Consider the following 23,165-nt stretch of genomic DNA (forward strand, 5'->3'; position numbering starts at 1 on the left):
ATATATATATATGTTAGTTAATATTAATGGTATTTTTTGTTACAATTAATGTTAATAGTACGAATATGAATTAATATTAAAATGCAATTCAAATAACATTAAGGAATACTTTAAATATAAAATCAATGTTTTAAATTGAACTATATATAACATAAAAAATCATGAATGAATTACAGAGAGTATATATGGTAAAAAAAGGGGGAGTAGGGGGAATTCGAATTAATTTGAAGCATATTCATATTGTTATCACGAGAAATGACATGAATGTATATGCTTGACACATCCAAGCCCAACACTAACATCTCCCAAAATACACTTAGCGGCTATATAAACTTTCGAAGATCTCTACAAAAATATTGAAATCATGCAGAATAGATTAAATTAACTAGTCCACAGTACCATGGTTTACATTTGCGTTCCTCGTGTTGCCAAAGGGATAGCAGCCTCTAAATCCATTAGAACATTTGTTGTGTTTCGAAGGAGCTGGACCTTTGTCTCTCATGGAAAACGAGGGCGATGAATAATTATTATTGTAATGCGCCAAAGACCACGAAGAAGAAGACGAAGACGATGAAGAAAGTGACCAAGATGACGATGCTGGTGACACAGGATGAGAATTTCTTGACCCTACACGCCTTGGCAAAATGCTTGAAAATATGTTGCTGGCTTTGGAGTAGTTTCTACTCTTGGCATTGTGGGACTTTTTGTTTGAAAAATAGGAAGGTGGGGGTGTAAGAGGAGGCAAAGATGTCTCCGACAAAGGGTGTTTTGGGGTACCAGGTTGTGCCTCCCATGTGAAAGGAACAGCAACCGAAGTTTCTCCGTAATAGAAGATCCTTGAAGAAGAGTTGGGGGTGGTGGCTTCCTTGGCCATTAGCCTAGAGAAGAAACCATCGTCCTTCGTTATTCTGAAGGACATTTTAGATGAGTGATTATTGTTGTTGGAACCTTCACTCAGCATTTTGATGGTGGATATACACTCAAATTAACACAAGTGTGTGAAGTAGTTTTGTGTTTTCTGGGTGTTAGGTTTCCTAAACTCAGATCTAACTAAATGGCTCCTCCTCAAGATCCGAGGAAGAAGAGTCAAAGACAAGCTGTAGTATTTTGTAGCAGTTTCTGTATAGGGACTCGGCATATATATTATCTTTGGTTAATTTCCAGTACCCGACACTTGGGAAATATAAACATCAAGTGTCCACGTTACTCATCATAATAAATAATGCCTTCATAGCTATAGTTCATATTCCTAATAGGCTGATTATTTTATTCATAATCGTAGTTAGCACTTGGTTAAATTTTAAAGAGTTTTGCAGAAATCACTCTATATATGTTATACGCTTTGTTAACATTTATCGTCTCCGTTTCGGATTATATGATATTTAAGGTTTTAATACATGTATTAAAAAATTTATTTATTTATTAAATTTTTTAACAAAATATTAGATAACTTTTTAATATATATTTTATCGTTGTAATTAATGACTTTTTTTTACTATTCCTATATATACAATATTTTCATTAAGTACTGCTTTCTCCGTTTCAGAATATACGACTTTTTAGAGAAAAAAATAATTATTTCAAAATATGTCATTTTATAAAACCAATGTTATATTAAATATTTTTTTCCAAAGTTATCCTTAATAAACACTTAAGTCAGAGTAGTATATAGCAAGAATAAATAAGTCATTAATTAAAAAATAAAAGATATATTAAAAAGTTACATGATGTTGTTTTCTATAAAATTTTACATTTTTTAATAACAAAAACCTTAAAAGTCATATATTCAAGAAAGGAGAGAATATTGATTAAAAGTAGTTTTAGAAAAAAATATTTAATGCAATATTAATTTTATAAAACCACACCTATTTAGAATTACTTTTTTCTTCTAATTAAAACATGAGGGAGTAGTACGATATTATTTTTCTTTATCTCTCTATAATATCATTTTATCCAAAGTTCGAGACTATCAAATACATAAATTAATTAATACAAGACTTTCAACTTAATTAGGAGTTTCGTATTTAAACCTTGGATACACATTAGTAATAAATAGAAAAAAAGAATTTTATCATTGATAATATTCTTATTTTTTGCTCATCTAAAATTGTCAATAATAAAAAATTCTTTGTCAAAAATATCGTATTAATTACTATCATGTTTAACCTTTCTTTTCCTCTTTAGGCATTCATAGACTTTGGAATCTACCAAAAAAAATTTCAATTTTTAAAAAGATACGGTAATGAGTGTTATAAGAGTATCAAGTAAAAAATTAATAAATATAAATATTATTGAAAAATCATAATGGAAAATTGTGCAATTATATATGAAATCCAAACTTATCCAATTTGATATTTTTCATTTTGAATTGAATCATTATTTTGATTTTTGTTATGTTTTTCTATAAGAAGACACTTTATTTTTTTTATTTTTATCAGTAAACAAATATATTTTTAGAATAAAAAAGTAGATTTCAAATTAGTACGTGAATTTATTTAGTGACTAATTTTCCATTTAAGAAACAATATATAATAAATAAAAAGTGAAGTATTTAATCAATATAAGAAAAAATTTCTTCAAAATATCAATCTTATCATAAATCACAACTTGATCTATATTACAAATAATATAGGTTTAGGTTAAGGTTTATTTGATGATACATAGCGGTTTGTTTGATTTTAAACATAATAAAATTCAATAAAATAAAAATATGCATTTCTTAGTTTTGGTTTTTAAATGTTGATGGTTTATTCATTTTTTATTGGTTTAGAAATTTAAATAGTTTGAATTGATTTTTGAAGCTCCCCTAAAAATTATAGTAATGAAGTATTAATAATATTTATTTATAAAAAAATTACTTTTACTTTTTATCTAATGGTCTATGGATAACTATTAATATTTCCAAATTTAGAATCTCTCAAATAAGTAGTGTCTTAAAATCACATGTTAAGAAACTAAAAAAAAAAATTCATTTAAAAAAAACATAACTAAAATATATTTATTAAATATAAAATATTACATTAGAATCACAATTTAAGCTTTCAAGCAAAAAAAAAAAAATATTAGAATCATAAAAATTTAAATTTTTTAAAAGTAATTGAAAGCATTTAATATGACGTATTAAATAGCAGTACTTCTTAACTAACGTCTCTAACTGCAAAAAAAAAAAAAAAAAGTCTTTAAGTTAACTCAACTACTCATTATTAGGCTTTTTTTTAATAAAAAAAATCTATCTTTCTTTTTTTGCTGATCGAAGTGATTCTATCATCATACATAAGTTATTGAACAAAAATAAAAATTCTATTAAAAAATATTTATTATATAAAAATATAAAACTAAAGTCGTTTAATGTTTATTTATTAAGTATTCAAAGGCTTTTAAAATAATATATTTAATGTTACTTAACCTGTGTAGTAACTAGTAACTGTTGTTGATGTTTGGGATGAAAAAATTCATGAATAACATCTGTACTTTAAATGTAATAAAGGGTAAAATTTAGGTGCAATATTATAAAGTACTTTTAATATTATTCTTTAATTAATATTAGAGTTTTATCCTAAAATCAAATGTTAACCTTTAATACCTATCATAATTGCACATACCGAAACAAAACTCAAATTTTGATTGAAAAATAATGTTAACGTGACTGTGATTATTGTAAAAAGAATAATATTAAAGTGTCACATTAAATAAGAATCTAACAATTTATAAATACTATTTTCTCTTAACTTCCATATTAAATACTAATAATCGAAGTTAAGAGTAGTTTATAAATACTTAAGCAAAGAGTATCCTAATACACACTCAATTTTTATTTAATACGTATAAATTTTAAAAATATAACAAATGTTATAGAAGCACCTGTTAGCATGTGTCGTTTCAAAATGGAATTTTTCGAACGGGACCAAATTAATTGCTACGAAATTTAATGCTGATATATACATGGTAGAGAAACCATAAAACCCAATCGAATGGATAGCTGCACAATTATTTTTGGAAGCAAGCTAATAAATGGAAACAAGCTGTGGTCCATTAACGAAAAATCAGAAACTTGTTATCAATATTGGGTATTGGTAGTGGGGGCTTGTCCATTGAAGGTACGTACACGTAAATGTACATGGTGCATAAAAAATTGATGTTTTGGCAAAGCCTAAACCATGTTCGTATTCACTTGCGTTCTTGCAATTGCCATCTGCCAGGGTACACCACAAACAATCCAACATTATTCGTGATTTGAACACAAGTAATCAAAAGATAGGATTGGCGTAAGGGTCTTATATTATGCTCTAATAAAATGTTTTACAAGCATGAGTAAGAAAAAGAAAGAGGTTGAAATATCATGAATGGAAGCTATAGATAATGAATTGGATGCTAACAACTCATGAACTCAAAACAAATGCGAGTCAATTTACATTTGACGTATACATTTCACGGTTTCACACAATGCGATGCAGAGAGAAGGGTACTACCAATTAAATGTCATAGATGAGATGAGATGAGTTGTATGATGAAATGATCAGCTAGTTCTGAGCTTTTATTTTTTGAATGCTATCAAACGTGTCAACTTTTGTAGTATACTGTAATTCTATTTTACCTTGTGTGTCTTCTAGAGACAATTTTGTTTAACTTGAATAAAACTATTACAAGCAATATAATTTTTTTAGAAATATTTAATATTTGAATTTGAAATCATTGATTAAACTGGAATAACTAACGTTAATTGATTTATATATTCAGCGTCACTTTTCTTATATTTGATGGTTTAAAATTTTAAACACACCCACAGCACTAGCAGCTTGTTTTAATGTAATGTATCCAACTTGGCACGTTTCACAGGGTCGTTCTTAGATAATGCTGATAATGAAATTTTTGAACCCACCACTTTAGCTTGATTTAAATATAAAATTATATACCCAAATACACCTAATACAGTCGTCTAATAAATAAAAATCTTTTCATCATCAACCACCTTAATTAATGACTAGAGATGTAAAGAGTACAATGGTATAGTATATACAATGGCCCAGTGCTATTAAAAAAAAAAGAATATGTATAGAATGGCCCACTGTTATAAAAAAGGATCAGTGTGAATTAGAATTACATTATCTGAGAAGAGATCAAACCAGCAACATATTCAGCGCCAATGCAGCGGACCAGCACTGAAGCAAGAATTTTTCATGCAGGAATTTCTTTTTCTTCTTTTTGCTCTGAGCAACATGTAGTATAAATTAAAATACATTAAATGGCAAATATTATAATGGAATATTATTATAGGATGAGGACATGCATTAATTATGTTGCAGCTGGAATTTATAATTGATGTTTGCTTCTGAAAATTCTGATGTATAAAAATGCTACACTGCTTAAAGTTGCCATGTTACAAAACGGATTCTGCGGGACTGTGGAATCAAGAGGCCTACAATCAATGTTATATCGGTGCCAAATAATTTAACTCTCATTCAAAACTTCGTTTGGTTTGTTAAGGGAGAAGAACCAAAATTTAGAGGTCGCTTACCCTAAATTAAAAATAAAAAAGAGTAAACTAATAAGGCGGGTATAAATTTCCATGTTCAGTGGAAAACTTAGGTGGTGCTTTTGAGCGTTTATTTTCTGTTTTTTTTATAAATAATTTTATTTTTAAATTTTTAAGATTTAAAAAATATATACCAAGAAGAAAATATTGAATTATTATTTTCAATTTTGAGTCTATTTTTAAAAATATTTCCAAAAAAAATATTTTTGAATCTTAAAAAAACATTGATTTATTGAAAAATATTTTTACTTTTATTTTTTATTTTTTTTTTAAATAAAAAATACTCGAATCAAGTTTAATATTATATGTTTTTGGAAGCCGTACTACGTCCGGTTTCATTAATTTAATGTTCAGCTAATAAAATTACATGACCACCATCGAAATCTGCTATAAAAAAATAATCAATCAATGAAATTGAAAAGTGACTTAGCAATTTTGAAATAGCCTTGTTCGTCACTGTTCCAACCCTTGAGTTCTGGGCACTCGGTTGGCTGGCTTTAATGTGGTGTTTGGTAGAGAGAGAGAGAAAATAAAGTAGATGAAATAAAAATAGATCATAAAATAAAAATATGCTTAGTTGAAGAGAAATGGAGAAAGTAAAAACAGATAAAAAATATTACAGTGATCTCATATATTTTAAAATTATTTTTACTCTCACTTACCGAACACACTATTTTTTTTTCCATCTTCTATATCAAAAACATCTTGAAACTCAAATATTGTCTAGTTTATTGTTGTTTTATGTATTTTTCTATTGTAGCAAGTTTATGTAGAGGAGGATGCTATTAACTCACATATTAAGGATTAATTGGTAAGGATTTATGTCCAATTAATGTGTAGCCAATTAGTCTTTGTGGCATGACCAGTGTTTGTAAACTCAATTGTTCAATAATTATGATCTCGAGCATAGAACTTAATTAGTCTAAACTTCGGAGGTTCCACAACCTCTTTAGTCTCAAGCTAAAGACAAATTGATTATAAACAATAATACTAACTTTACCAAGTTATAGGTTAGATATTAGATTGATTGTCTCGCTGTCTTTATTTTGAGTATAATACTTTGATATCCGACTCAAAGTCAATAAAATCTAATAACATATGACAAGTGACATAATCATTGATAATTGTTGTCGCGTGAAAATTTAGTTGAATGTTCAACTAATTGCTCACAATACTTCTTAAGAAAATTAGATGATTTGCATCAAGAAAGAAAGTTTACTTTTGGACTATAAGTTCTTAAGCTACTCTAGCTAAAGAGCAATTAGTGTTGAAAGGTTGAACGAACATTGAAACTAGGTAAAGATGGAAAGCAATAAAGAAAATAAAAGGCAATCAAGTTGTAAAAGTGAATAAGGAAATGTAGAGAAAAAATATATATGTTTGATTGATGAGTTGATTGATTGTCCTGAAAATTCAATACAAGACCTATTTAAATTGTGTGCACCCAGTACTGTGAGAAGTTCGTTATTCAAATAAAGCTCTTTGTAAGTCATTATATCTGAGGTGGCCGGATTGGCTATTGGCTTTGAGAATTCTTCATCATAATCCTCTATTATATGCCATAGTCTATGCATCTTGTTATTTAGTTGACTCAATATTCTCTTAGTCAAAACTTTAATTCAATACATCTTTTTTCTTCTTTACAAAAAGAATATCAAGACAAACATTTCTTCACCTCTCTCGTAGATATTTTGAACGTGGAGGCAAGTTTTGATTGATTTATATAATTTTCTTTAAGACAAATAAGGAAGACAAATTGCAAGGTTTCGATGGAGAAATAACAACAAGAATAAAGACCAAGAAAAGTTGTTACTTTTCTTTTTTGTTTTAATTCTTATTATTAAATAACAATATTAATTAATGATATAATAATAACTGTTGACAATATATTACGTTATCAAAAACCAACAAAAAATATTTCTGTTTTTGGTAAATTCTATTTTTAAATATTTTATTAGTTAGTTTGACGTCATCAATTATTTTAAATATATAAGATTTTTTAAAACAAATGTAATTATCTTGTCAAACTTTTCTTTACAACATGATAAGTCAATGAACTATGTCATGTGTTATTATATCATTTAATGTTGTTACTTGATAATATAAACTAAAATAATAGTAAAAACTTTAAAGGTTTAAAAGGTTATTTAAGCCAATTTTGATTTTAGCCTTTCTCAAAATTATAAAATTATTTCATTTTTTTAAGAAATTTGAAGCAATATATAAGAAGCCAAGCCACTAGCCAGGGGTGAGTTTCTAGAATTTGCAAAAAAAATCAAGTGTTTTAATGAAGTTCCGAAGAAAACATAAATACTTTAATGTACAATTTTTTATATTCAAATATTAATCTACAAAAATTAACTATTAATAACCACAAAAGTTGAAATGTAATAATTTTTTTTAACAGAAGTACGAAAATATTCTTAAAAGTATTTATTGCTTATTATTACTAATCAACTTATTCACACTACACTGTATTACTAGTACACCATAAGATAGAGGGAGAGTATACTTAGAAAAACAATACAACTTTAAAAATCTTTAAAATTGTAATTCCCGCTAAAAATAAATCATATTTAAGTTATCGTAAAGTACAAAAGAAGCTTCTCTATCTCCCTATCAATTTCATGCAAATCTAATCAAATTATCAAATATTTCTTTTCTTAGTCATCAGCCAACTTCCAACATTACATGCATTTTCCTTTTCCCCGCTGAAAGAGCTAATCATGACAACTTATGATGAATAAGCTATAATAATATCTTTTATTTTGGTATGCACGATACCTACTTAAATTATTTTCTGAAACGTGTTTATTGAAGTTCTTCTCACTAAATGGGAAAAAAATGGAAAAATAATGATTAGAGAATTCTTAAGTGGTGATTTGTCATCATTGTGTATTAAAATAAGACTTTTTACACTATTAATACAAATAGTTATGCAGTTAAACAGTAACTGTATAAGCTTTCATACATTAAAAACATAGTTTTCTTGGCATCTGACTAATGTTAATAAAAGGATAAAATAGTTAAAAAGTAAAATTGTACACCAATTATTGGCAATATTAAAGGATAACACGTACACCCATATTCTGACAGCGAAGATTAATTGTAATTTTAGAGATTTTGAATAATAAAATTACCATTTTAAAAAGAGCTTTACTAAATTATTACTCTTTATAATAAAATTACATTTTGAATGATAAAATTACCATTTTGAATAATTATAGTAAAACACAAGTATCCATGTGCAATGAATCCTGGGTAAGTCATAAGTGGGTACTCTATTATTTTGAATATAAAAACGAAGAATGTTAAGAACATATCGAATCTGGACTCATATATATAAAGTAATATTCCATGATTGCCTTAAATAAAAATAAACTTAACTAATTTTATATTATTCTTAAAACATCATTTATTTTGAATGATTTTATTTTTTTATGATAACAAGTGAAAAATATATTAAAAATAATATTATTTTTTTACTTAAAATTAATAAAATTAAATAATATCAACTAATTTTTTTTATTGATATAAAATTAATTATTTTTTATTATGTATAAGCTCAGAGAAAGACTACTCTTTAACACACTAATTTAAATACATTTTCTCTGATTGATTAAAATTTATTTAAAATTATAAAAATTAAGAGAGTTATCAAATATGAAATGGAATTCACCAAATTTTATCATTTTTAATTAATTTCAATCATAAAAAATATGTATTTGAATAACTATTTCCTGATCTTTATCTATCAAAATATAAGGATTTTGTTAACCCAAATCTTTATAACATTGGTAAGAAGTTAAATAAAAATACTTATTATAAAAATCATAACAAGAGTTAAAAAAAATTATAAACAATATAATTTTAGGTATAGGAATAATTTTTTTAGACACTTATTAATCTTTACCAAAATATAAATATTTGATAAAGGCAAAATTTCACTGTAGCCATTGACGAATGCTTTTAGTGCGTGCGCACTGGTCAGGCTGGTGGTAGTGATACTATACTGGCCATAGCAGTGAGGCAATATAGTAAGTGGTGGTGGGTCGTGCAAGACGTCGTCGTTTTGGTTTGGTACCACAGTCCCCGCCAAAAAGTCAAACATATCGTAAGCTCAACGCTTTTCCGGAACCGCGCCAATCACGTTCTCAATCACCTCACTCTTTATCTTACGTGTCATCCTCTCATTGGCTCTCGCTCGCAACCGCAGCCACCAACCAACCACCTTAAAGCGCACCACCATAAACCCATGGTCCTTCGCGACTCGGTTCCGCTTTTTGGCACCGAGTCGCGAACTCGGCCACGCCACATAATCATCACGCCCTCTCTTCCACTTCTATCATCCTCGGATCGCATAAATTCCCCAATGGGGCTTTCGCGGAAGTCCAAGCTTCCAAATTTAACTGACTTTTTCACCTCTGAAACCCGCTTTTCTTGTTTCATTGGAAATGGCCGAATCTCGAGACGCCGCCGCCGCCGATGGGGTTCCCGGAACGCCCGCCATAAGGGAAGTGAGACCCGAGTCGGGAACCCATGCGGGAATCGGGTCGGGTGGTATTCGGAGGGTTAATTTCCGAGCGGAGATTGACACGTCGCCGCCCTTTGGGTCGGTGAAAGAGGCCGTGACCCGTTTTGGAGGTAGCGGTCCTTGGATACCCTTTTTTGTAAGTTTTTTTTTTTTTAATCTTTTCTTGCATCTTGTGACCGTGAGTGTGCGTTTGTGTCTATTTTTTTTTTCTTTCTTCAAGGCCACATACAAACTTCTCCGTCTGAGTATTTAAATGTTGACGAATTCACGTTATAGTAATATTTTTTTTTTTATAACGGATTTGATTGATTAGCTCCAAAAATTAACCATTAGATGCAAATAATGCAGTGGAAGTCAAATTTCGAAGCTAACAAGGTTGATCCAACTTAACCCATGGTTACTGATTCGAGTCCTAAGCATGCATTTAAGTTAAATACTCGGTCTATAATAGTCCTATATGTTTCAAATAGGATTGTCTTCCTTGATCGATAACTGTGGTCTATACTAGAAAAAACTAGGTTGTACATTTTTTTTTACAACGCTTGACTGCAATTGGATAAATATTTTTGATGTTGTAGAATTAAAATTAGAGTTTCATCTCCTAATTTATACTGCAATGCAAAGTCAAATTTTGGAGTAAACACTAGGTTGTAGTTTTTTTTTTCTTAACAAATCTTTATTGTGTGAAATACCAAAACTCCAATTCAAACAACAAAATGATACCAAAAACATTTCAGGAATTGCATGTACTTTTTTCGTTTTCAATTTAAAAAATTAAAAAATGCTTTAATTATTAATATCTCTTTGATTTCTTAGAGGGATTTGGTTGCATGGTCAGTGGATTACTAATATGATTTAACGAAGGATAGTTCTTTGTAAATTCTTGATGCCTGCCCCGTGTGTTAGTTTACTTTCTGATGTAGAAGAAGATTATGATTAGCAGAACAACATTGAAGATTTTGACTTAAAGAAAGTAGAGGAACAAGCAGCAGAGTTGGAGAAGGATTTGATTGTCAAGGAACTTGAAACGCTTGACGTGCTTGAAGAATTAGGAGCTACCAAGAGGATTGTGGAGGACTTGAAGCAGCAGTTACAAAAGGAGGCTATGAAATGTTTAGCAACTCGAGATGTAAATTCATATGAAGAAGCTGGAACTCCTGTTATTAAGGAGAAGGATGAGGACAATTGTGGAAATATTGTCAATGATGAAGAACAGGTGATGCAAATTCCAAGCCCATGCTCTATGTCATCATCACCTGATATGATCTTAATGGAGTTGAAAAAAGCCAAATTGAATCTAGGCAAAACTATAAATGAACTTGGGGTGATACAATCCTCTATTGAATCTTTGAATAAGAAGATGAAGAAGGAGAAAAATTTTCTGGAGAGGACACGTGAAAAGCTAGCATCAAAGTTTGCAGCAGAATCTGCTCAAGAGAGGGTCCAAGAGCAAACAAGATTGAATCCACCGGCCCCTCATGTAGAGTTCACCTTTGGTAACCCTGCAAATAATTTCAATTCTGATTCTGGGCAGTGCAATGGAATGGCAGAGACAAGAAGACCTGAACCTTCAAAGCCCTTAAGTGTATATGAAGAATATGGATTTAGTGTTAAAACTGCTGAGATAAGGTGGCTTGCGGCTAAAAAGATGGAAGAAGCTGCAAGGGCAGCAGAAGCTATTGCTCTTGCTGAAATCAAGGCTCTATCTAATGCCCAGAGATCTTTAGGATTTGTTCTGCCAGAACCTGAGAAAGTCACTTTTGCTTTTGGAGAGCGCTCTCCCCTAAACCCCAAGGCTCAGATACCCAAGGAGTCAACCTTGAAGAAGGTAATAGATTCCAAGTTTCAAATTGATGAAACAAAAATTTCTAAGCTGACAATTTTGAAGAAGTTGGAGGAAGCAGCTGAAGAAGTTCTACACAGCAAACAAGTCTTGACAGATGCTTTAAACAGAATTGAAACTGCAAACAGAAAGCAACATGCTGCTAAGGAGGCTCTAAGGAGATGGATTCCAGAGGATGATATGAAGGAGTATAGCACTATTAATTGCAACAAGTTTAATCAAACTGGAATTTATCAAGATTCTCTGCAGGATGTAACCAGGTCAACAACAGCAAACAATGATCCAAAGCCTGCTTTAAGGCCCACAATTTCAATGAGAGATGTACTTAGCAGAAAGCAGGTTCCTGAAGGATATGCTACAAGAAAGGAGATGGAAGAGCACACTGAACGGCAAAAGGTAGCGTTGAGTCAAATGCTTCAAGCATTGAGGGAAGATCTAACTCTTCCACCAAAGACTGAGAAAGATGGGAACAATCAGAAGCCGTACGTAGCACAGAGGAAGAAATTTGGATTCATTCAAATATCACTCCCCTTGGCAAAGCCAAATAAGAAAAGGGGATGAAATTTCGATCCTCAATCCCTATGCATGGATGAATAGCCACTACCCATGCATCTTTATGTTTTCCCATGCCATTCTTTATTGGTTCATGTGTTCACACTTTCATTTGTTTATGTAGAAGTTTGAGTGGGTGTTTGATTCTGTAAAATATATGTTGTGCTTGAGTGATTGGCTTATAATTCTGTAGCTAGCTTTAATGGAGCTAGTAGATTATGTTGCTATTGTTGGATGCATTGGAGTGATGAGGAATTTATCCATAGGGTAGGAAGGTTTTTATCATTGGATTGATAATTTTATTGTTAGAAGTATGATCTATCATGTGGTTGTACCAATATATAAAATTATATTTGTTGATTAGTGTACATTATCGGAATCTTAAAATCTTTAAATTTCAATTCGCAGACCAGCAGGATGGTTAAAATAACATTGCTTTAATGTAAAACAATATTGGCTCTAACCAACGTTTACACGCTTTCATCTCTATTTTGAGGGATAACTCACAAAAGAAAAATAATACCTGCATGATATTTCATAATTATGGCAAACATTCCTTCATTTTCAATTCGATAAATAACTAAGAAAACATCTTGATAGTGACACCTTCATAATCATTCCTTATCTAATAATTATGATATCTCATAATTATGTATGGCAAATATTCCTTTATTTTTTAACGTGTAAGATGAAACACGTAGGGGTTCGAATCTGTAAATGAGGGAGTGTAGAGGAAGCTTGACACCGAACGATACGACGTTGTCTCTATGCTACTTTTTGGGCTCTCCATGCCTATCGCCTGGGTCGGGGAGTATATGACAAATTATTAATAGTTTAGGATTATCATGTATTTGTGGTATCGATTAATTTCTATACGACATGTGTTTATAATTTTTAATTTATGAAAAAATTAATAATATTTTACTATTACATGTTATGTAGAGATTAGTAGGGATACAGTGATCTCAAATCACCTAATAATATATAAAGTGAGGAATCCATGGTTTTTGCATTAGCAGACATGCGCACACAAGAAGATAATAGATGTGAAGAGGTTCAGTGGACTAAAAAGAAAGCAAGATGTTACCAATCATAGCTTTGAAAACCAGCCAATTTTAAGGGAATTGATATTGTTCCTTCTAAAATTAATTTTGGCTCTTATTATCAATGTGTAAATATCAAAATAATACAACCAAATTACCATTTGGTTTTGCTATAGAAATTGTTACACAATACAATTATAATTTCTCGTTGTGTCATAAAAATTGTAACAAAATCATGATATTCTTGGATTACAAATTATGCAATAATACTTAAATTATTTTTGTTTATCAAACAATGGAAAAGATATACAAGAGAAGTATGTTATATATTGTGCAATGAAATCATATTTCCATTATACATTCTTTGTTAACTTCCACTTTGTTAACTTCCACTTATATAATATGATTTTATTGTGTATTTTTTTTATACATTCAATTACACAACAGAAATACATTTCCGCTAATGGCTGCGAAATGTGATTGTGTTGGATTAGTAGGGATATTTTTTAAAATTTAAAAAGATGATAGGAGCCAATAGTAACCCCATTTTAATTTCACCGTTGCGTTTGGTTATGTATGTTCTTTAGCTTCTCACCCACTTTTTTCTTTCTTTCCTAATGTTGATTATAGAGGGGCACTAGTGGATTTTCAGTCCACTTTTTTGGATGGCTTCTTTATACTATTATTTAAAGGTTTTCTAGTGTTGATTACAGCAGGTGTATCATGTGCGAGAATCTTTATATTATTAACTCAAAAAGAAATATTTGAAGTTACATTAAAAAGAAAAAACAATCCACCATCGGCCTTATTAATTAAGGTTTTTGTTTTTTTTTCCCCCCGTAAATTGCATCCATGAACTATATCTTCCAACACTCAAGGCATTCCCACGGTTAGATTTCCATAGAATTAGAGGGGGTTTTCTTTGCACACCTAGCAAATTGCTAGTACACCCAACACAACATGCACAAATCCAATTTTACCCTTTCATAAAATAGATACGGATTGTGAATCCATAAGCCCAATACGGATTGTCAATCCGAATGAGGCTTATGGATTAACAATCCGTATTGGACTTACGGAATCGAACAGGTGACTTTCGTGTTATTAGCACGATGCTCTAACCAACTAAGCTAATAGGTCAATTATGTTATAAAATAATTAATATCGTTATATATAACACTAAAATTTATAATTTATATTTAATACACATGTAAATTTATATAATAAATTTTGTGATAATTAATTTTGATCTAATAATTAATTTGTTTTTTATTATGTAAATTTACATGTGCATTAAATATACATTAGAAATTTTATTGTTATATATAGCGATATTAATTATTTTATAACATAATTGACCTATTAGTTTAATTGGTTAGAGTGTCGTGTTAATAATGCAAAAGTTACAGATTTGATTTCTGCTTGAGCCATCCAGAAGGGTAAAATTGGATTTGCGCATGTTGTGCTGGGTGTACCAGTAATTTGATTTGATGTGAGCGCAAAGAAAAACCCGAACTAGAGTTGGATTCACGGGAAAGCGCTTTGAGAGCCCGCAATTGCTTTCGTCCGTTAAGCCCGCAAAATAAACGGGCTTCATTTAAGGCAGCCTATAACTACACCGCGTAATCTGTCCGCTGACAAGTCGACCCGCAGTACGCATAAACAAAAAAAATATTGCCTGTGTTGTTAAAAGATACCTTTTCATGGAAAAAATCTCAAGTACCAATATCTCCAAAGGCTTCATAAAATGTGTATGATTCTTCTTTACTATACCACTCATGAGTTGAAAAGCCAATTATCATTAAAAAAAAAGGGATATTTTTTAAAAATGAACTCATTAAAAAAACTACAAGTTGGTACGGGTTGGGCTGAAAGCAAACTTTTTTAAATGGACTGCAAATATTTGACAAAAGAGATTTTTTTTTTAAGAAAATGAACTCATTAAAAAAAAGGTTTTTGCTTAGATCCCGTTTTTTCCAAGTACACCCATGGTACCCCTTTCTATTTTCTTTAAGAAATACATCTTTTTTGCCTTTGAGAAATGCATTTCTGGAATTATATATATCTATTTTAAAAATGTATCTATGAAATTATGATTTGTAGTTTCATAGATATACTCTAAGAATAGATATATATATTTCAATAAAATATCACTTAGAAATTAAGATGATTGATGAGGAAAAAAGATAACAAATATTTATCTTATACTCATATTTGTTAATCTTATTTTCATCATATCATTAATGTTCTTTAAATTATATCTAAAATCTTGTTTTCATCTTATTTTTATTATTCTTTAAATCTTAATTTCAAATTAAACTGTCTTCACAATATATTAATTATATCATACCGCATTTTCATCATTATTATATAATATTTTTTGTTTTACTTCTTGTGACAAAGGATGTAAATAACAAAAGCTTTAATATATCGTTAGACCCATTTGACTCACATAAACCTATGGTTAAATATTTTGTTATTTTTAGCATTTGAATTACTTTAAGATATTTATTTTAAAAATTTATAAACTTGTCATTTAAGATATTTATTTAAAAAATTAATAAACTTATCATATATGATTGATTATAATTAGATGATTATTTAAATTTTTTTACATTAAATTATTTTTTAGGTTACTGTTTTTTTATTTCGGGTAAGTGAATAGTTGACTTCCGAATACAAAAATATCATCAACCTATTTGGATAATAATTTTGTCATGAAAATCATTTTACTAGTAATACATATTATCCTATTTATTTATATATTTAAAGTATTTCCTTATCCGGTGAGTGCTGGGCTCGTGAGATGTCACGTGACTAGAGAGTGGCAACCACAGGAAAAATGAAAATCCACGCGAGTACAAAATTGAGAGGCGGAACCTCACATTATGCTATGGACAGAATTAAACTACTACTCAAATTTTGCCCATTTGGGAACTCACACACACAAACGAAGAAAGAGTGAAACAAAAAAAACATCAACCAACGACATCGTCTTCTTCTTCTTCTTCTTCTTTGTTCAGCTTCCCTAACGTTAACGTCGTCGTCGTTTATCCCAAAACAAAACGATGGACTTCACCACTTTTGCAAATTCCATATCCTCTTCTCATGCAATTCCTCCAATACACACTTATCGCCTTCAACCCTCTCCTTTTCCTTTCCACCTCCCATTTTCGGTACGTAATTTCTTCTTCTTCTTCTTCTTCTTCTTCTTCTTCTTCTTCTCTCTCTCTCTCTCTCTCTCTCTCTCTCTCTATATATATATATATATATATATATATATATTTTTTTTTTTTTTTCATGTTATTTCATTTCCTGTGATTTTTTTGTTGTTGTAATTTTCAGAATTTAAAGCGTTCAGGTTTGGTTAAGAATCGGCTTATTGCTCGTTGCACTTCTATGTCCGATGAATTTGGTTCTGTTAATGGGTTGCAATTCTCGCCCAATAAGCTTTTTGTGGAGGAGGTATCGCTTCTACGCATTTTCCTGTTTCTTTTCAAGTGTTCAATTTCATTTTATTGATTATTTATTTATTTTCCAATGTTCTGCATCCAACAGACATTAAAGGTTTTTCTTTTACGTTCGGCTAGCACTTAGGGCACCGGTTCAAAAGTGTTCAATACGCCCCTTATCATCAAATATTTTAATTACTTAAAAAAAAGGATTAAGTGATTTTTATGTTTTTGGATATATGGTGTGTTTAAGAGGAGCTTATCAGCTTATGGAAGTGCTTATGACATTCTTATAAACTTATTTTAGCTCATTTTGTAAGTTTCACACAGAAGTTTAACAAAATAAGTTCATGTTAGGTTATTTCAAGAAGGTTCATAGTCAAGTTTATGAATGAGTTCTTATGTGATAAGAGTATATCAAATAAAGGTTTGTTTGGAAGAATTTATTTACAACTTAATTAGACTTATTTTATGAAAAACACTTGTGCAAGTGTTTGGGAGAGCTTAATAAAATAGCTTATGATACGTCAGTGAAATGCTTTTAGCTTATTTCAATAAGCTCTCTAGGATGACTTGGGAAAATAGTGTACAACTTTTATGAAAACAATTTAACCCAATATCCTCTTCAATAGTAGAAACAACTTATACATAGTTGCTTATATGATAAGCACTTATTCAATATGCCCTTGATTAAGATGTTTACCTAAATGTGCCCTAAGTACATAATATTCATAAGCTCTTGTTTGATACGAGTTTATCCTATATGTACTTAATTAAATTCTTTTATCAATAACTACTTTTTACTTTTGTTTTCTTAGTGCATGTCTTTTTACTTTCGTTTTCTTAGCACATGTCTTTTTACTTTCAATTACAGAATTTTGTTGGAGCAGTGATTTTATCGATGTAAAGTGATTGTAACTCTTCTTATTTGGTGTTTCCTTCCAGGCTATTGGGGCTGAATATGGGGAAGGCTTTGAGACTTTTAGGGCAGATGGACCACTAAAAGTTGACGTGGTAAGGAATTTTTGGTCAACATGGAATTTTCTAGTTTTTCTTTGCAATCAGATGAATTGCCTCTCTGTACTTTTCTGATGCCAGTACACTGTAGTTTATGACTGAAGGATGCTAATTCTATTTGAAAATAGGACTATTTGAATGAGAAATTGCAAGATGGTTTTCTTCAGCGCATACGCTATGCTATGAAACCAGATGAAGCTTATGGTCTGATCTTCTCTTGGGACAATGTGGTGGTAAGTAATTTTAACTCAAACTTGTAGATTTTATTTATTTTTTTCCTTTTCTTCTTATTTTAGTTTTAGGGTTAGAATGAACCATGCTAGATTGTTGTCTTTACTTTAGTATTTTTTCATGTTTTTGAAATGTTAAGTGATGCTAGTTGAGTTTATGTTGAAGATTTTTATTGTTCAGGCTGTTAATTACATGTGGGACTGACTGCTATGACTGAGTCTTGGGAAAAGAAGTGCATGGCTTTATGTTTATGTAATATCACGCAACCAGTTCATTTAAATCAATTTCCTGATAAAAGCATGCAATTCATTTCAGGCTGGTACACGAGCTCTGAAAAGGAAGGCATGGGAGCAGCTGGCCTTTGAAGAGGGTATGTTAATTGTTATACGTCATTACTTTGGGGCTTTAGATGGGATGATCTTCAAAGATGTGCTCTTTTAGATGAATGGTACAAAATAGAAATAAAAGGACAGGATCTCCATTAAGGAATGGAACAACTCATCAAAAAGTATAACAAATAATCATTCCTTTGTTTAGATATTTCATTGATATATGTCTATTTGGGAACACAATTTTCTTAAATTAGAATTTAACTTTTTCAACTCATCAATTGCTGTTCAAAATGTTTCCTCTTCATTGTTGGTAGATGATAATGGAAACTTCAGAAGATTTGTTAAAAGCCTTTTGAAAATGGTAGCGGCATAGCAGTGCGCAACGCCCATTCTTTTTGAATAACAGAAGCTTTTTGAATAATTAATATTTTCATCATAGTTATCCATAGCTCACTATAGTGGCATAGCAGTACCAAGCAGCCATGGGCCTCTACAGGGTTTGAATAACAGTGTTGTTTTCATGTCGCAATAGTGGCTCATTACAGCTACAGTGACACTAGAGTGAGACTTTTTGAAAACTCATTTTTTCACCTCAAAAATTTTGGAGGGGGGGGGGGGTGTAAAGTTGATAATACTCATTTAAGAATTAAAGAAAAACCAAATTAGCTGTATTTCTTCGTTTCTTTGTGCAAAAAAAGAAACGTGGAAAAAACACTCACTCTTCTCCAACAATATCTGGTGATGCTCACTAGCCATTTTTTTCTCTGTTCAGAACTTTGTACCTCAACCTTCTCTGTTGTTTTCTTTGTACAGCACTCATCTTCACTTTTTATTGAATGTTTAAGATGTCTTGTATTTGAAATATGAATCTGTCTTCTGAGTTTTGTTTATTTCCGTGACTTATTTTGCTATTTACTTGTATGTTTTGCTTTAGACCTATGACTTTTTTTATTTTTAATTGTGAATTTGTCATGAAGTTTGAGTTTTTTTTTATAATTTTCAAGTATTTATATACATATAGCATAAATTATCTAATTCTCTAATCTATACAAATCAAGGTTTAATTACTCATTTGGTCTCTTTACCTGCACAATCTTTATGCTTTATTCCTTGTATCTAGAAACTACTTGTTTTAATCTCTACACATATACTTTTTAATCCGTTTTAATCTCTGCAGTGTAGGACTAATATGCGTTAAAAAGTGTATGTGTAGGCAAGTAGTTTCTAGGCATAGGAACTAAAACGTAAAGATTGTGCAGGTATAAGGATCAAATGAGTAATTAAACCTAAAAAAAATTCTGAATAACAGTCATCATCCTTCTATGAACTATCCTACCCTAGCATTTTTGGGATTGACCGCTACATGCTACCATCCAAGATTGATAACTATGATTACCATATGCAGGAAAGGATATTCCGGAAGGTGATATGCACAAATTACTATTTTATGCAGGTGCTGATTATGTGTTGCATAAGGTGACTTTGCCTTTTTCTTTTGGTTTGTTGGTTTTACATGGGCATTGAATTATGAAGACTTTTTTTTCAAGATAGCATCATCATTAAAAGTCTAAAATGTTGCTCTGAACATTTTCTTTTTTGCTGATTATCCTTTTTTAATTTGCAGTTTTTTCTCTCAGATAAGGCAGAAAATGAGCTGAATAGGCTAAAGTTGAGGTTTTCTCAGATATATTATGATAATCTTGTCAGAGTAAGTTGTTCTTTTGATTTATTCTGATGGCTATTGTCAAAGGTTCAGAGGGGTAAAACCTGACATTTCTTGCATGCAACTTTGTCTATAGCTTGAAAAACCAATGGATGGCCTCAACGACTGGTTGGAAGCAGTTTATACAGCTCGCATCCCCTGTGCTGTGGTTTCAAGCCTTGATAGAAGAAATATGTTAGAGGCTTTGGAGCGGATGGGGCTCAGCAAGTATTTCCAGGTTGGTTTTAAGAAGAGTGTACAAGAAATCAATTCTTGCCTTCTTTCTCCAATCATGGCATTGAAAAGTATATTGGTACAAATAACAAGTTTGGCTTGAACTTGGGTTGTGCTGAAAGACAACCAGATCTCACTTCTTTCTCAGGCTATCATTGCCAATTATAAATACTATGTAGCTTGTTTAGTTCAGGTATTGGCTTTAATTGAGTCACGGTCAATATATTAGGAAAATGTTGTTCACATACTTTAATTAAGAAAAAAGCAGTTTGTTTATGCAGCAATTTATGATCTAGATCCATTATAGGGAAGAGGAATGCTAGTAGGGCACTATTATTGGGTACAATCCATGTGGGTCTGAATCCATATTTACAAGTTCTCACTCCCTACTTAGTGTAACTTACATGACTCATGTGATTATGGAGTGTTGCGCTAGCATTTCTCTTATATAGGGACACAAAATTGCTTTCCCCACTTTTCGTGGGCAACCCCAATTTGATAACTTGGCCACTTTATGGTTAGACTTCAACCTATTTTATGTACTAGATATAGTATATAAATTTATAAATAACTTGACATGCCCTAAAATTTTCCACTTGCTGATTGCATCATTTGATTTGCAGGCAATTGTGACAGAAGAGGATGGAATGGAGTCAATAGCTCATAGATTTCTTTCTGCTGCTGTCAAGGTATAGTTCCATCCATCTAATTCTATTTTGATGAAATGTTTCTGGCTTGAAATTATTACTATATTTATTATGTTTTTTGAACATTTGTCTTTACAACATGTAGTATAATACTATTTTTTTTTGGTGAATATGTAGTATAATACTATAATTACACTCAGGCAAGTTTCTAGGTCCATCTTTACTAAATTGTAAATACTAACACTGCAGAAATTTGGAAAGTTATAGTAGTAGTCTACTATCTATGGCAAAACATGGAAAGCAGCACTGGATTTATATAACTTCTATGTTGTTCAATGCAAAGACAAGAGAGTCAAATATTTTCTTTAAAGATGTTGGCTGAGTGATGTAGTTTTAAAAGGTCGAGATGCTTTCATTTTTTTGGGGTGATATTGTTGTCTAGTATCTTTTACATATATATATATATATATATATATATATATATATATATATATATATATATATATATCCTGAAAGCATCTTAGTAAAGCAAGGAAAATTTTCGAATAATAACTGCTGCGAATTGTGTGCTTAGACAGTGTTCACAATAAATGCCAAAGGTCCAAAATGAAAATAAAGAGGCAAATGTTTAGATGTGGCATTGATATTATATGCAGGGTTGTTTGGGTTCCACTGGCTAATTATTCTGCAAGTCTTCCATAAATTTTTTCTCGTTCTTACAATATTCTGCTCTCTTTTGAATTGTTTGCCTATATGCCTTGCAGTTGGATCGGAAACCTTCCAAGTGTGTGGTTTTTGAAGATGATCCTAGAGGAGTAACTGCTGCGCACAATTGTACAATGATGGCTGTAGCATTAATTGGAGCTCATCCTGCGTGAGTAATCACATTTATGCATAATAATATAAAGATGTTGGTATGAAAACAAGATTTCGTGAAACATCTAAGAAATGCATATTTCCATTTTAATGCTTTTCATGTCCAAACACCATTTCCCATGTACACAAGTACATGGAAGTGGATATAAATTCAACTTGACATTTAGTCAGCTTGTGAGGGATAACATTAATCCAGCGTATTTCTCTTCTATTGAAATGAAAGAGTAATTTCCATTCAGTTAAACACTTGAGTACTAAATTTTTTTTTGATGAAATTATTCTTTTGGCATTTAGAAACTGATTGATGTTGAAACTTGCAGGTATGATTTGGGGCAGGCTGATCTTACTGTTGCTAACTTTAGTGAACTTTCTGTGATCAACTTGCGAAGACTATTTGCTAACAAGGGTTCTTCATTTATGGACTTACAGAAGCAGATCATAGAGAAAGCTCCTCCCAAAAGGAAACTTACAATAGACACCATTTTTTAATACATTTTCTTTCCCATCCACCCTCCCCCCCAGCTAAATTTCCTTGTAATTAAATAGTTATGCAGTCATAATATTTTTTTATATCTAATAAAATTGCAATCAGTTTGGTCTGATTTTATCCGAATGTTTTATATCAATTTCTTTTCTTTTTACTTACAATTGTCTCATCAAAGTGGGATTTAGTCATTTGGATTCCGCCGCCCCCACCCCCACCTCCCCACGTCTTTATTTTTATTTAAACCTAATATAGTATGAAAATGAAATTTGATTGAGATTATTAGAAACAGCATCATGAGGGAGCCAAATCCTTAATGATGTGTCTTTTAGCTATATTTTGGCATATGAATAATTTTGCTTCTAGAAGTAAAACTAACGATATATTTGTTTTTTGGACAATGATAAACGTACACCTATTTTGGAGTTTATTTCAGTGGAAGGAAAAGAAAAATAGAAAGAGAAAAGAGAGAAAGTGATAAATGAGGTAAGCAATAATGAGAGAAAAAAAATGTAGTGAAAGAAGATTAAAGAGAAAGGGTGGGTTTTTTTTTTTTTTTTTATCAAAAAGGATATATTTTTTCGTTATTTTCCAATCCTGATAAGTTTTAAAAAATTACTTAAAAGGGGATAAATTGTAACAAAATGTTAAACGTCTTAAGATTTGTTATTATTTTTTATTTTTT

The 23,165-nt window shown here is 30.6% G+C and overlaps 3 protein-coding genes across 3 annotated transcripts; 2 read left to right on the forward strand and 1 right to left on the reverse strand.

Annotated features, from left to right (window-relative positions):
• Positions 1–184: 184 nt before the first annotated feature.
• LOC114395925 (putative protein TPRXL) lies at positions 185–1,150 on the reverse strand. The gene has a single exon (XM_028357795.1). It carries the CDS (start codon positions 959–961, stop codon positions 386–388), a length of 576 nt encoding a protein of 191 aa, XP_028213596.1. The 5' UTR covers positions 962–1,150; the 3' UTR covers positions 185–385.
• An 8,451-nt stretch (positions 1,151–9,601) lies between these two features.
• On the forward strand, positions 9,602–12,832 carry LOC114396467 (WEB family protein At2g40480-like). The gene is made up of 2 exons (XM_028358453.1): positions 9,602–10,203; positions 11,011–12,832. The coding sequence occupies exons 1-2, from the start codon at positions 9,988–9,990 to the stop codon at positions 12,469–12,471; spliced, it is 1,677 nt and encodes a 558-aa protein (XP_028214254.1). The 5' UTR covers positions 9,602–9,987; the 3' UTR covers positions 12,472–12,832.
• A 3,741-nt stretch (positions 12,833–16,573) lies between these two features.
• LOC114394955 (5-amino-6-(5-phospho-D-ribitylamino)uracil phosphatase, chloroplastic-like) lies at positions 16,574–22,616 on the forward strand. The gene is made up of 11 exons (XM_028356632.1): positions 16,574–16,681; positions 16,851–16,970; positions 17,903–17,971; positions 18,103–18,207; positions 18,521–18,575; positions 19,943–20,013; positions 20,162–20,245; positions 20,337–20,477; positions 21,097–21,162; positions 21,885–21,994; positions 22,317–22,616. Exons 1-11 carry the CDS (start codon positions 16,574–16,576, stop codon positions 22,483–22,485), a joined length of 1,098 nt encoding a protein of 365 aa, XP_028212433.1. The 3' UTR covers positions 22,486–22,616.
• The last annotated feature ends 549 nt before the right edge of the window (positions 22,617–23,165 follow it).

Source organism: Glycine soja, chromosome 18 (genome assembly GCF_004193775.1).
Source record: "Glycine soja cultivar W05 chromosome 18, ASM419377v2, whole genome shotgun sequence".
Taxonomy (NCBI): domain Eukaryota; kingdom Viridiplantae; phylum Streptophyta; class Magnoliopsida; order Fabales; family Fabaceae; genus Glycine; species Glycine soja.